Source organism: Puma concolor, chromosome C1 (assembly GCF_028749965.1).
Source record: "Puma concolor isolate L17-30 chromosome C1, mPumCon1.1.hap2, whole genome shotgun sequence".
NCBI lineage: Eukaryota > Metazoa > Chordata > Mammalia > Carnivora > Felidae > Puma > Puma concolor.
Window position 1 is genome coordinate 223,181,901 of NC_141674.1, and position 14,003 is coordinate 223,195,903.

The following is a 14,003-nucleotide window of genomic DNA, read 5'->3' on the forward strand; positions in this document are numbered from 1 at the left end:
AGTTTTCCAAACGGTAAATTATTTACTAAGCACTCCTTGGTATTGTTAAAAAAATAAAAACAACCCACAAAGTACCCGAATCCCAAATCCTTACGCAGAGGGAAGGAGGCCTGTCCAAGAGTCTCCTCCTTCCAAGGCCCCAGAGGGTATCGTGGTTAGACGGCCCTGCTGAACGTGGGCACTTTACCCACGTGACTCGGAGGCTCCGTGGGGGGCCCATCAGACTGCATCAGGCCCAGACTTGGGGGACACAGGGAGCGAGATGGTGTGAGTGGAGCCCTGAGAGGTGGGGAGGCTGTGCCGACTCCTTCCCCGTCTTCCCGTTCCTTCCACGGCAGATCTCTGGGCTTCCGTCTGGGCGCAGGCTGCCGGCTAGGGACATCCTTGCTGCCCAGTGGCCTGGCCGGCATCGGGGTCGCCTCCCACCCGCTCCCCAGGTGCCCCCCGGGGACCTGAACAGTCCCGGCAGGTTCATCATCCCTACGTGGACATCTTATGATGTCATAATTTTCCCAGAGCTCGGTTTCCCTTCCAAGTCCTGTTGTAACACCTGACGTGAGTTCCCTCCTTGGTGAGTCACACATAGAAACTCCACCAGGTGAGTTAGCACACAAAAAAAACTTTATTTGCAGCAGAGAAGGAGATCACGGGAAATAACTTCCAAAGCCGTGACCCTCGAGCAAGGGTGGCTGGGTTCCTTTCATTTAGGGTTAGGATGGAATATTCAGAAAGGGGAGCCTCGTCATCCCGTGTAGAGGCGGGCACGCGGTCACACACGGGCCTTAAGGAAACCTTCCGCGTACACACACGCTGTGTGTTGTAGAAATGAGGCTTGGGCTCTTCCTTGGATGGAGGATGGAACGTTACAATGAGGTGAGGGTAACTGTCGGCGGCTCCGTGGGTCACTCCGTGGTCCGTCTGCGCAGGCGTGAGTCGGGGGTTGAGCTCACACTGGTCTGGGTGGTCTGGGCGGTCTGGGCCCCCAGAGCTCTTCGCCCAGACTGTCGTTACTGCTTGGGGGAAGTTCGAGTTTCCTCCATGGGATGCTTTACCTGTCGGGTCTTGTGCCTGAATGAGGAGATGGGGGGAAGGAAGAGCTTCGGGAAGAATGGGGGATGAAGGTCAGGGGGACAAGCGGGTGGCAGTAGAGCTCAGGTCTCGGGCTCCTGCAGTTGACACCATGCAGAGGGAGGGGCAGGGGATGGAGTGTCTGAGGAGCCCTCAGAGGGGCTCCTGAGCAGGACGGCCCCTCGGCCTTTCCACGGACGGCGGCTGGGGTGCTGAGGGCTCCCCTGGAGCCCCGGCCCGGGCAGCGGCCCCCCGGGAAGTGGGCCCTCGTGGAAGGGGCCAGCGTGGCAAGGTGGCTGGGCTAGGAAGGGGGTGGGGTGCTGGCCCGCCAGGCCTCAGCTGGCTCCCCAGCATGGACGCAGGGCTGGGGTCCGGTGAGAGCCAGAGGGCCCGGCACCCCCGGGGCAGTGTGGGGGTCACGGTGTGTGGCCGGGGGTCTGAGCGCTCACTCGGCTTCGCACGGCAGGTGGATCTGGTGAGGCTTGCGGGCAGCGGATATCAGGGTCCAGCTCAGAGGTCCGCCGTGGCCCTTTGCTGGAGGGTGAGCCCCTACACTCCAAGGTGGAGAGAGCTGAGCAGCAGAGAGGAATGCCGTGTGGCCCTGTCGCGACGCCGGGCCCCTCCCCGGGGTGCCCTTCTGCACCTCCACCCGCTCTCCCGGCTGCACAGGCTTTAGTCGCACAGCTGGCGGGAGGGTCCTGGGTCCTGGGTCCTGACGCGGCCCTGGGATCCAGCCAGCTCCCGGCCCCCGCCCACACAGCGGGCCGGTCTCTGTCTCTGCGCTGCTCAGGGGCTCAGAGAAGCAGGCGCTCCTGTTGCTGCCCCACAGCCAGCTCTTCAGCCTCCCTGTGGTGCCCGGTGAGTCCCCTCCCCGCTCACCCGCACCCCAGCCCCGAGGGCCAGAAACGGCGCTCCGTTCTCCCCGGCGGCCCTTCTCTGGGCAGAGGGCAGTGGGTGCCTGGATTGGGTGCCGTCCAGCCAGAGGTTCCGCATGGACGCCCCCCTCCCCCCCGTGGGAGGTCCTGGCCCAAGTGACAGGTGTGCCGAAGGGCCCCAGGGGTAGATTTAGAGGTTGGGTGATGCAGACAGGGTGCAGGGGCTCAACGCCAGGGGCACCGTCCCAGCCTGCAGGATCCGACGGGCGTGTAGGCCACACTCCACCAGGCACAGGGTTTGTAATTGAGTCCTCGCCCCTGACAGGGCACAGGACAGGCAGGTTAGACCGGATTCCCATCCGGCAGGGCAGTGACGGAGCTAAGAGGGCCCCTCTGTCCGCTTGTCCGCAAAGCCCGTCCCTCTTCATGCTGTCTTCGTGTGCGTGCATTTAAGTGCCCTGCAGCAGGCCGGGATCCTGGTCCAAGGGACAGGAGACGTGCTGGTCCGGCGGGCTGTCCTGAGTGCTCCAGGGAGCCCAGACAGGATGTCGGGACACAGCCGTCCTATCCTGGTCAAGCAGACCCCTGCTACCTGCTCATCTGGGAGCCCCCGGGGCCCTGCTCTTCCTCTTTGCTTGAGGGGGTCTCCCTGGGACTTTGGGGCTCTGCCGAAACCCGCGGCTTGGCCTAGACAAGGACGGCGCCGAAGGCCCGGCGGCCCTGCCCTGCTCTGTGCAGCCAGCAGCGCGAGCCGCTGGTCTGGGGAACCTCCGTTTCTCCTGCTCTGTCCGCAGGGTGGGGGTGGGGTGGGCCCGGAGCCTCTGCCTTCCCCGACACCAGCCCAGGTGGTCTCAGGGCCTGTGGAGTGAGCCAAGTGGAGAGAATGTCCCCTTGTGTCCATTCAGCCTTTGGGGACACGTGGCATGTGCACCTGCTTCCTGCTTGGGGACAACTGCCCCTTGGATGCAGACTGGGGGCGGGCCGGGGGCTTCCAGCACACAGGAAGCTGCTCTCAGAGCCCCAGAGGCTGTGGTGGGGGTGGGGCGGGCAGTGGGCTGGGCCTGCGTGCCGCCCACGAGAGCCTTTTGGGAGCAGGTGGCCCTGGGCCGAGGTGGACTGAGGCGGACACGTCTGTCTGTTTGGGGGACCTCAGGAGAGGAGGCCGAGCCAGCGGCAAGGCCTCCCGTGTGTCCCGGCGAGGCCACTCCTGCGGCGGGTGCTCGTTCCTGTGACCGGTCACCCCTCTGCATCCTGTCTCCTCAGACACGCACTGGCCGTGCCTGTGTGTGGGGGGCTTGATCTGCCGAGAGGGGTACTCTGAGCGTGAGGTGGGGTGTTTCGCTCTCTCCCGCCTCCCTGCCTCGCCCTCCCCTCAGTGCCCTCAGGTGCCAGTTACCTCCCGGGGCCTGGCGGTGGGCCTCTGGCTGCTCCAAGTTCGGCGTGTGGCACCCCTGCCCCTATTGCCTGCGGCCCCCTGGGCCTCTCTGCTCACTCACTCCCGTCCCTGCGGTGGGGGGTGGGGGGTGGGGGAGGGGGGGCTGGGCCAGCCTTCATTTGCCTTGTGCAGATCAGAGAAAGAGGCCTCCCTGTGCACCCCAAATGTGAGCCTCCCTTGGGAGCACACTCCTAGGAGGGGGGCTGCCTCCAGAAAGTCTGCCCTAGGCCACTCTCTGTCACCTGCTTGTGGGCCAGGGGGGCCGGGTGTCCAGCCAAGGTTTTGGGGGTTGGGGCTGTGAGGGGCATGGGGCCCAGGGGCATGGGCAGGTGGGGCCGGGGTTGTGGAAGAGAGGCCTGGACTGCAGTGGGGAGGGTCTCCTCTCTCCTTGCTGAATCTCCCCCCCTCCTGCCGGGCCCCCCTGGTGCCTGGAATGTTGCCTCCCCTCAGTCCCTTCCCCTCCCCCTCCCCCACCCTCTTAGCCTTCCACTCTGGGAAGCCCCCAAGCACACCACCCTCTCCCCAACCTGGCTTCAGCTTGTGGGGTCCAGCTGGCGGGGGGGGGGGGGGGGGCCCAGACACTGGGAGTGGGTACCTTCCTCCCATCACTGTGGGGTCCAGCTGTGGGGGGCCTGGACACTGGGGTGTGTACCTTCCTCCCTTGAGGCACACGTGGGAGTCATTTGGGGCATCTTGTGGGGGGTGTCTCTGCTGGACCTCCTCATGACCCCAGCTTTGCTCAGGAGCCCGAGGGACTGGTCCCCGGCACCCATAGGTGGCCTGCTAGGGACCTGGAATTCAGGCCCCTTCTCTGCAGGAGCCCCACTGGCGCCCCCTCTTAGTTTCAGCAGGCCACCCCCGTCTCCTGGCCACTCCCAAGAGCCCCCTGACCCCCAGGTCTGAGCAGGGTGGTGGCGGCAGCTGGGGCACCTTCCCCGAGAAGCCTGCGGCCGTGGGTGTGGGAGGCAAGCTCCTTCTGTCTCCGAGGCTCCTTCCTGCGTGGTGAGTGTGCGCACCGGTGTCCGCACCTGTGCCGCCTGCCCGGCTCTCCCTGTCTCATTTTCGGGGTCTAGTGCGTCTGTACTCTGTGTCTCTCTGTGCTTGTGTGGCTCCCGTGCTCGTGGGGTCCCTACTGGGGGAAACTGAACCCCTGCGTGTCCCACACGTTGGGCCCGGATTGTCCACTTGGCCAGCCTCCTGCCTGGGCACGGGGCGGGCAGTCGGGGCACTCCGGCCGGGGCCCCCGCTTCCGACACCGAGCAGGCAGCTCCCGCTCGGGGGGACCCGGTTGAGAGGAGGAAGGGCCGACTGCAGACGTTTGGGGGTGCAGTGGCAAGGAGGGAGGGGTGGGCAGGGACGGCCGTGGACGTGGGGTGAGGAGCCCGGGACAGGGCGGTCTCCGAGGAGGAGGGGCACAGGGAGGCGCGCGGGTGGGTGGGGGCGTCCGCACCCGCAGAGCCCCCTCCCCCATCCAGGCGCACAGGAGGGGAGCGCGCCAGCCCCGCCCGCTGACCCCGGGGGCCCGGGGGGGGGGGGCGGGGGTGTCCCCGCAGAGCATGGGGGCCCCGCGCGTCCCCGAGCGGACAGTGCTCTTCCAGCGCGAGAGGAGCGGCCTGACGTACCGCGTGCCCGCGCTGCTGCCCGTGCCCCCCGCGCCCACCCTGCTGGCCTTCGCGGAGCAGCGGCTCAGCCCCGACGACGCGCACGCGCACCGGCTGGTGCAGAGACGGGGCACGCTGGCGGGGGGCTCCGTGCGGGTGAGTGGCCGGGCGCGCCCCGCGGGCAGGGCCGGGCCGGGCCGGGCCGCCGCCGCGCGCGGGTAAACTGAGGTCGCCCCGCCCCCGGCAGTGGGGCGCCGCGCGCGTGCTGGGGACGGCCGCCCTGGAGGAGCACCGGTCCATGAACCCCTGCCCCGTGCACGACGCGCGCACGGCCACCGTCTTCCTCTTCTTCATCGCCGTACGGGGCCGCACCCCCGAGGCCGCGCAGATCGCCGCGGGCAAAAACGCCGCGCGCCTCTGCTGCGTGACCAGCCGGGACGCGGGGCGCAGCTGGGGCGCCGCCCGGGACCTCACGGAGGAGGCGGTGGGCGGCGCCGAGCAGGGTAGGCGGGGCGGGGTTCGCTCGGGGTGGGGTCCGCTCGGCTGGGTCTGCGCTGGGAGGGGGCCTGCAGAGCTGCGGGGTCTCACCAAGTGAGGGGAGGGGGCTCTGCACTGCGGGGGCGGGGGAAGGGTCCGTCTGCAGGTCACGTGGCTGCCTACTCCCCCACACCGTTTCTTGGGACTGACCCCCCCACCCCGCCCCTCCGAACCCCTCAGTCCCGTGAATGGGTGTTGGTCACCCCCACCTCCTGGCGGCAGGAACAGGCTCATCTAACCAAGCCCCTCTCGCTCTGCTCTGAGCGCTGAGGCCCCTCCTTCTTAGCACCCGGACCCCGGGGGGGTGTCCAGCCCAGGGCCAGGCAGGTGGCCTGACCCTAAAGCTTTTCCTCCACTCCTGCTGCCCCCTCCCCGAGGGCCATACCACCCACTGCCCCCCGAGGCGACCCCAACCTTGGTGTGGCGACACTGGCCCAGGGGCCACGCTGATCCTTGCAGGTGGGAGCTGAGCTGAGGGGATGTGGCTTTGGGACCTGGCCAGGTCACACGGAGCTGCTCCGAAGAGCGCTCTGTTCCTGTGGACCCTACCCCATGTGACCCAGGCCCAGGGCCTGACCCCACCCTGAAGGTCCTTGTACCCCTTCTGCCCTTGGCTGCCCCTCTGTCTGGGCAGGGCTCATGCTGAGCACTGCCAGTGGCTGCTCCCCCCCCCCCCCCCCCCCCCCCGGGAATAGCTACCTGCTGCCGTCAGGAGAGCCTGGCCACCTGCCCGGGCTCCCTGCTCCCGCTAGTGGCGAAGAGAGGCTTGTCCAGCCCTGGGGGATTCGGAGTGGGCAGCAGGAGTGTGGGTGGGGGGCAGTCCCCCATTTCCTCATGAGCTATCCCCACATCTGAGGCACTGGCTCCAGATCGTCCCTGACCCCCAGGGCGGTGGCGTCTGGCTTCGGCCAAGGCTGCCTCCCAGCTCGGATGATCAGCAGTCCCTCTTCTGCAGACTGGGCCACATTTGCTGTGGGCCCGGGCCACGGCATCCAGCTGCGCTCAGGCCGCCTGCTGGTGCCTGCCTACACGTACCACGTAGACCGGCGGGAGTGCTTTGGCAAGATCTGCAGGACCAGCCCGCATGCCTTCACCTTCTACAGTGACGACCACGGTCGCACCTGGCGCCACGGAGGCCTGGTGCCCAACCTTCGCTCGGGCGAGTGCCAGCTGGCCGCGGTGGACAGCGGGCAGGCCGGCCACATCCTGTACTGCAACGCCCGGAGCCCCCTGGGGAGCCGCGTGCAGGCGCTCAGTGCGGACGAGGGCACCTCCTTCCTGCCCGGGGAGCTGGTGCCTGCCCTGGCCGAGACCGCCCGGGGCTGCCAGGGCAGCGTCCTTGGCTTCCCTGCCCCGCTCTTTAGCAGGCCGAGGAATGGTAGATGGCCAGTGGGTGCCGGGAGCCACTCCTACTCTCCACACCTCTGTCTTGGAGTCCAGGAACCCTCAGAGGAGGGTACTGGAGACACCCAAGGGGCCCAGGGGCCCAGCGGGATGGAGGGATGTAGGGACAGCCCTGAAGAGCCTGGCCTGGGGCCTGGGCTCAGTGGGATCATGGCGGCCTGGACCTCGAAGGTCCCCGGGCCCCCTGCCACCCTGTCTCAGAGCCCCACCTGGCTGCTGTATTCCCACCCGGTGGGGCGCAGGGCTCGACTCCATATGGGAATCTATCTGAGCCGGTCCCCCCTGGATCCCCACAGCTGGACGGAGCCCTGGGTGATCTATGAGGGGCCCAGTGGCTACTCTGATCTGGCATCCGTCGGGCCAACTGTCAAGGGAGCCCTGACCTTTGCTTGTCTGTTTGAGAGTGGGGCCAGGGTCTCCTACGAGGAGATCTCCTTCTGCATGTTCTCCCTTGGTGAGGTCCTGCAGAACCTGCCGCCGGGCCCCAAGCCACCCGGCCTCGGGGACAAGCGTCTGGAGCGCTGCCGGCCTTCCTGACGGGCTCTCTGGTCCGACCCATTTGTACATACCTCATAGTATGCTTTGAAATAAGAAACAAAAGTGGGCAGACTTCTAGGAGACATAGATCCACAGTTACAGTAGAAAATTGTAGATACAAGTCTCAATGACAGAGTGAGCAGACAAAATCAGGCTGCACACAGAAGCTTTGGCCAACTTGCCCAAGAAGCTTCACTCAGTGGACACACGCACAGCACTGCACAGAACAGAATCTACAGTCTGTTGGAGTACACGTAGGTGTGAAAATTGACATTATATTGGATTATGAAGTCAAGTCTCTAGAAGACTTCAAAGGATTGAAAAGTACAGTGAAATTGAGCTGGAAATGAAAACAAAAGGAAACTTAAAATCTTCCTTGTGGGGGCACCTGGGCGGCTCAGTCAGTTCAGCATCCGACTCTTGATTCCGGCTCAGGTCGTGATCTCGGGGTTCCTGGGACCGAGCCCTGCGTTGGGCTCAGCGCTGAGCTTGGAATTCTGTCCCTCCCTCTCCCTCTACCCCTTCCTCGCTTCTGTGTGTCTCTCAAAAAAAAAATTTTTTTTTTCCAATCTTGTGTCTGAAAATTGAGAAACACAATTCTGAATTACCCCTGGTTCAAAGAAGATGCTACAGTGAAAATGGAAAAAGACGTTGAAGTTAATTGTGTGAGTGCTGCAGGCGATCTGTGAGTTGAGCTGAGCCAGGTGGGTCCCGTGGGGGCGGGGGTGGGGGGAGGCGCCGTGATGCCAGCACCTTAGAAAGTGGCAGTGAGTGAAGTCCAAGGGAGCAGCAGAACTAGAGGGACAGGAGACTTCAGACACCAGAGGGAATGGCCAGAGCCAGAGCTGGGTTTTTAGAAAGCTAGTAAAACTGATAACCCCCTCGAGGGGCTGGTCATAAAAGACACAAAACACACAAATCCAATATCAGGAACGAGATGGGACACACGAGGAGGGCCCTACAGATGTTCACAGGTTTCAAGAAGATACTAGGAACCATTTATATGAATGGACAATTCCTGGAAAAATACAACTTATTAAAGACGAAATAGCCTGAAAAATCCTATTAAAGAAGTTAATCTGGAATTTAAAATCTCCGCACACTGGGGCACCTGGGTGGCTCAGTAGGTTGATTGTCCGACTTCGGCTCAGGTCATGATCTCGCGGTTAGTGGGTTCGAGCCCCGCGACGTTTCTGTGCTGACAGCCCAGAGCCTGGAGCCTGCCTCAGATTCGGTGTCTCCCTCTCTCTCTCTGCCCCTCCCCTGCTCGCACTCTGTCTCTCTCTCAAAAATAAATAAAACATTAAAAAAATAATAAAAAATAAAAAAAATATGTGCATTCTAGGAAAACTGCAGGAGTACATGGCTTTCCCCGTGAATTCCGCCAAACATTTCAGGATACCTGCTGGTTTATCGGATAGTTTCGCTTTGCAAGAAATTGCCCAGCCTGTTTTCCAAAGTGGCCGCAGCTCGTCTTTGGTGAGGTGTCTGTTTAGAGCCTTCGCCCCTTTTTTAACTGTGCTGTTTGCCTTCTCATTGGGAGTTTTAAGACTTGTTTGCATGCTTTGGCAAGCGAGCATATGGAAAGATGCCCCCATGGGGAAGACCAAGTAAAACAAAGAGCAGGACGCGATTAGCCTATCAGCGCGGCGGGTCCGGAAGGCTGACAGCGCCGCCTGCTGGCGAGGGGTGGAGCAGCAGGAGCGTTCTCCTGCCGCGGGCGGGGCGGCCACGTGGGAAGACAGCGTCACCGCCTCTTACAAAACTGAACAAACTCTTGCCATAGGATCCAGCAATTGTGTTCCTTGGTATTTATCCAAATGAGTTGAAAACCCATGTCTACACAAAAACCTGCACATGGTGTTTATAGCGGCTTTATTCAGAATTGACAAACCTTGGAAGAAATCAATGTCCTTGAGGAGGTGAACGGACAAACTGGTCTATCCAGACAGCGGGAGATTACTCAGAGCCAAAAAGCAACGCGCTATCGAGCGGTGAAAATACATGGAGGAACCGCGAAGGTGCGTCACTAAGTGAAAGAAGCCAGTGTGACAGGGTTACGTACTGTGCGATTCCATATGACATCCTGGAGAAGGCGGACCTTGGAAGACAGTGAAAAGATGGGTGGCTGTCAGAGGTTGTGGGGAGGAGAGGGGTGTGTGTGGGGCACGGAAGGTTCTTGGGGCAGTGAGGGCAGCGAGTGCCATACTATAATGGTAGGTACATGTCACCGTACATCTGTCCAAACCCACAGAGTGCACATCACACGAGTGAGCCCTGATGTGAGGTACCAGATCACTGCTGGTTCATCAGTTAGGACAGATGTGCGCCACCAGTGGGGGATGCTAACCTCGGGGACACTGTGTGTGCGGGGGGCATGGGGGTGGCGTACTGAGACTTACTGCTCAGTTCTGTAAACCTAAAACCGCTTTAAAATATATCTACTAATTCGGGCGCTTGGGTGGCTCAGTCGGTTGAGCATCCGACTTTGGCTCAGGTCGTGAGCTCACAGTTGTGAGTTCGAACCCTGCGTCGGGCTCTGTGCTGACAGCTCGGAGCCTGGAGCTGCTTCGAAGTCTGTGTCTCCCTCGCTCTCTGCCCCTCCCCTGCATGTGCTCTGTCTCTGTCTCTGTCTCTCCCAAGAATAAATAAACATTAAAAAAAATATGTCTACTAATTAAAAAAAAAGTATAGCCATAAACACTCTGACAGTAAGAAAAGAGAAAGAAGAAAGTGCCTGACAATGGTTGTATAATCTTGAGAGCATCCAAGTGGTCCAGTGGACTCGTGACAATGTCATCAGCCTCACTGTGAGCCGGTCAGCTCAGGAGCCTCAGACATGGGCCCCCATCATTGGGTGGGGCCACCGGACCGGAGCCAGAGGGTCCAGGGCCCCCAGGGGGCTGCGGTCGAGCAGCAGTTGAGGGGTTCCAGCGATTGGAGTCAACATCATGCTGGCCATGCCGCCTTGATTGCCCTCAGGAAGACACCTCCCCACCCCATCCCGAATTCTCCAGAATCTCAGGAGCTGCACCAGGCGCAAAGATGCCCCTGTCCACGCGGGATTGGTTACCACGCACTGGGGCTGGGGCCCTGGAGTGAGGGCCGCCAGCCCCTCCTTCCCGATCCCCTGGGCAGGTTGCCTTTGGGGTCTGTACTCTTCTCCCACCAGGAGACTTTTGTCAGGGCCCCCACCTTGGATTTCTGGGTGTGGCACAGACTCCTGTCCTCCTGTCCGACACGACCTTGCATTTCTATCGGGAGGAGGCCAGCCCTTGCCCCCAGCTCTGCAGACCAGGAAAGGTGAGCACAGGTAGTGGGAGAGGTCGTCCTCCTGGCCAGAAGGGCTACAAGTGTGGGGCTCTGGTGGCCCCGGGCTGTCGGGGTGGCCACATGCCTTCCGCCCTGGGTGCCCTGTGCGGGGGTCTCAGGCCTCATCTGAAGAGCCCAGCCCCCACCGGTCCTCCTGAGGCCAGCCTCCAGGAGATGAGCAAGGCTGGCAGAGAGGGAACCGCTGGGGGGGGGGGGGGGGCGCGTGGGTGGGGATGGGCAAGTTGCCCCAGCCAGGGCCGTTGACACACGGGACTGGGGCAGAGCAGGGCACGGAAAAAATGAGTGGAGGCGGGCTGCAGGGGCCGTGTTCCGGGAAGGCGAGCATCAAAGTGCTGACTGTGCCCGCGCTCTCTCACTTCTTGTCTGAGCCGTGGCGCTGCCGCCAGTGGGTGGCCCGGCCGGTGGCTTGGTGAGGCCACCGCTTCCTTCCCTCTCTGCTGCGTGCTCCTCTGTCTTCTTTTTTCTCCCCCTCCTTCTTCTTTTTTTAGAATACGAACTTACCTCTTTTAAAACATACTCAAAATATGTTAATTTTAATTGGTATTTTCGTGCTCAAAGTGCTCCCTTGTCTTTGAGTAAAACCCCCAGCTCAGTTCCTTGTTTTGGGGGGCAGTGAGTTGCCCCTGGGGTTCCCTCCACTCCTGCTGCCTGCCTGGGGCACGCGCGTGGTCCTGGCGGCTGGCTCACCCCCGGGAGGAGTTCTACAGGCGGGGCTTAGGGGTCAAAGGGCACATTTTCTCTAACCACTGGCTGGTGCCTAGTCCTCCAGTCCGGCCTTGTCGCCCCCAGCCGCTCCAGGGCTGTCTCTCCACGTCCTCGCCAGCACCGTGTTGTCACGCGGTCAGAGTTTTGCCCGCGGGTGATTTGTAAGTCGTAATCTGCGTTTTTCTTATTATGAGTAAAATTGAACATCCTTTGGTTGCTTAAGGGATCTGAGTATACGTAGATGGGACACACGCGCGCGTGTGTGGTTACGTGCGTGTCCGCGTGCATGCGTGTGCACGTATGTGTGCGCGTGGGCGTGTGAGTTGGTGGTGCCGCCTTGTCATATCTTCTGCTCACTTTTCCATCGTACCTTCCATCGGCCTTGCTCTTTCCGTATTTTAGGTCTTTACATAACTGGAGTCTTAACCTTTTGTGTAATAATATTGCAAATACTTTCCCCTGGTTTGCTTCTGACTTTCCTTTTGCCACATTAAAGTGTTTCCCCCAATTTGTAGAGTTGAATGTGTCAATCTCTCTAATGGTGCTGTGGTTTCAAGCCAGTGTGGGGAGGCTTTCCTGCTCCAGCGTGAAGGACCTCACCCGTCTTCCTCTGCGTCTGCTCGGGTTTCCGTCTTACCCTTGTATTTGGGATTTGTGCAAGTCCCTGGCACACGAACGGAGTCCACCTGATGCTTTTCGAATAGCTGCTCACGCCCTCTGTTGCAGAATGTCCTTTCCCAGTGTCCCGCCTCTCGTGTGTGAGCACCACCGTTTCGAGCCGGAGGTCTGATACAGCTGCTCTCCTTCTCTTGGTTTCCTAGGTTTCTTCTTGTTTGCTTCTCCATACGAGCTTTTCAGTCGCAGTGGGTCTTCACTGGGATGGTCACACCTACCAGTCAGTCAACCTGGGGGGGGGGGTGGTGTCTCGATGGCACCGCGTGTCCCCGCCTGGAGGGCCCACACCTGCGGCCAAGCTGTCCTCCTGCGGGTCGGCTCATTTCTTGTTAAATTTACGCCTCGGGCATAACTTTAGATTCTCTATCACTCTCTCTTCCAGGGGGCGGCTGTTTGAATGTATGAAAGCCATTTATTTCTGGGGGTTAATTTTGTGTGTGCCACCTGACTCCATTTTCTTATTGCCCTATTCGTGTTTCTGCAGAAGCTACTGGGTTTTCCAGGCATGCAAGCCTGTGCCCTCCGCAGCCTTTCCCGGCAGTGTTTGTTCCCTCATGTGTGACCTTGCCTGATGTCCTCGCCTTGTCCCGGACTTGGTGATTCTAGCTCCTGCCCGCCCAGGACAGGACCCCAGCGTGGCGGGCACAGGGTGTGAGCCCTGAGGGCTGGGTGGGGGGCAGCTGTGTTCCTGGTCCCTGAGGGTCTGGACGAGGCTCACGGGGAAGGACAGGATTGGGGGGTGTTCGTCACTGCGGTCAGGGACAAGAACTGAAGGCCCCTGATGGTGGTGCTGTGTCTTCTTCCCGGAGTACGGAACAGACCTCCCCTCTGCATCTGAGAAGGGCCGTGTGTCTCCAGTGGGGCTGCACCCACTCGCTCACAGCCTGGCCTGACCCCAGCCCAGGGCACTGACACTGCCTGGGAGGGACGGTCAGGTGCAGGGGGCCTGTGGGGAGGGCTGGAGCAGGACAGATACCGACGCAGCCTCTTGGCTGAGGTGGTCTGGGGACAGACTTCTTGAGGGGGCCGTGGTACATGATGGGGGGGACGGAGATGAGGGGCCTCGGGGCTCCGTGTGTTCCTGGGACAGAGAAGGCGCCGGCCAGGTGGGTGAGGGCCAGGCCCGAGGAGGGCTGGCTGCGTCCTCTATTTGAGGCAGAACCCCACCCCTCCCCCGCCACTGCCACCCCAACAAGGCCAGGAGAGAACCTAGGCTTTTCTTAGAGTTTTCGTCAGTATTTAATTATAATATAATAGAACAGGGTGAGGGGCTCTGAGGTGTGTGTGGAACCTAAGACAGCCCCTGACGCCTGGGTACCACTGCCCCCCCACCGTGACAGTGGGCCCGGGGGGTGCCGGGCGGAGGCCCCCATAAATAGCACCATGCATGGGCACCGAGGGGAGGGCGACTCCCCAGCTGGGGCCCGTTCCCCTTGTTGCCCCCCTGCCCCCAGGCTGTTTGGTGGGCTGGGCTGTGCATGAGGGTGGCCCACGGACGGCCTGCCCTTCCCCACACCAGGAGCTCTTTTCCAGGCCTGGAGGGGCACGAGGTCCCGGACCCCATGCGTGTGCCCCTCCACCCGTGTGCTGCATCTCTTGGCCGTGGGGGCACTTCACCGGCACAGTCCCCAACCAGGGACCCTGTGCACCCATGTCCTGGAGCTCCCCTGGGAGGCACTGGTGGGTCAGGGAGAGCCGCAGCGCCAGACCATCCCCCGCAGGGAGGCGTGTGTGTGGAGGTGCAGAGCAGCAGATCTGGGGAGCGATGGGCCGGCTCGGGCCCCGAGTCCCCTCTCCACCGCCACACGGCCCGCCGCACGGGACGGGGACACC

The 14,003-nt window shown here is 61.9% G+C and overlaps 1 protein-coding gene across 3 annotated transcripts; it reads left to right on the top strand.

The window, feature by feature from the left end:
* The first annotated feature begins 1,706 nt into the window (after positions 1–1,706).
* NEU4 (neuraminidase 4) lies at positions 1,707–10,122 on the top strand. Of its 3 annotated transcripts, XR_015255681.1 has the most exons (6): positions 1,707–1,926; positions 4,276–4,380; positions 4,932–5,135; positions 5,227–5,482; positions 6,472–8,936; positions 9,244–10,122. XR_015255681.1 is itself a non-coding variant. In XM_086720215.1 (5 exons), exons 3-5 carry the CDS (start codon positions 4,935–4,937, stop codon positions 7,455–7,457), a joined length of 1,443 nt encoding a protein of 480 aa, XP_086576341.1. In that variant the 5' UTR covers positions 1,707–1,926; positions 4,276–4,380; positions 4,932–4,934; the 3' UTR covers positions 7,458–10,122. The 3 variants fall into 3 exon arrangements, 2 of the variants coding, with proteins under 2 accessions (XP_086576341.1, XP_086576342.1); XM_086720215.1 differs by having other exon boundaries at positions 6,472–10,122; XM_086720216.1 differs by having other exon boundaries at positions 4,286–4,380; positions 6,472–10,122.
* Positions 10,123–14,003: the final 3,881 nt, after the last annotated feature.

Bases quoted from the DNA above. Each gene is read 5' to 3' on its own strand.
- NEU4 (XM_086720215.1), top strand. From the start codon at position 4,935: ATGGGGGCCCCGCGCGTCCCCGAGCGGACAGTGCTCTTCCAGCGCGAG. The intron at 5,136-5,226 runs GTGAGTGGCCGG...CGCCCCCGGCAG, and splicing joins TGGCGGGGGGCTCCGTGCGG to TGGGGCGCCGCGCGCGTGCT. The intron at 5,483-6,471 runs GTAGGCGGGGCG...CCTCTTCTGCAG, and splicing joins GGTGGGCGGCGCCGAGCAGG to ACTGGGCCACATTTGCTGTG.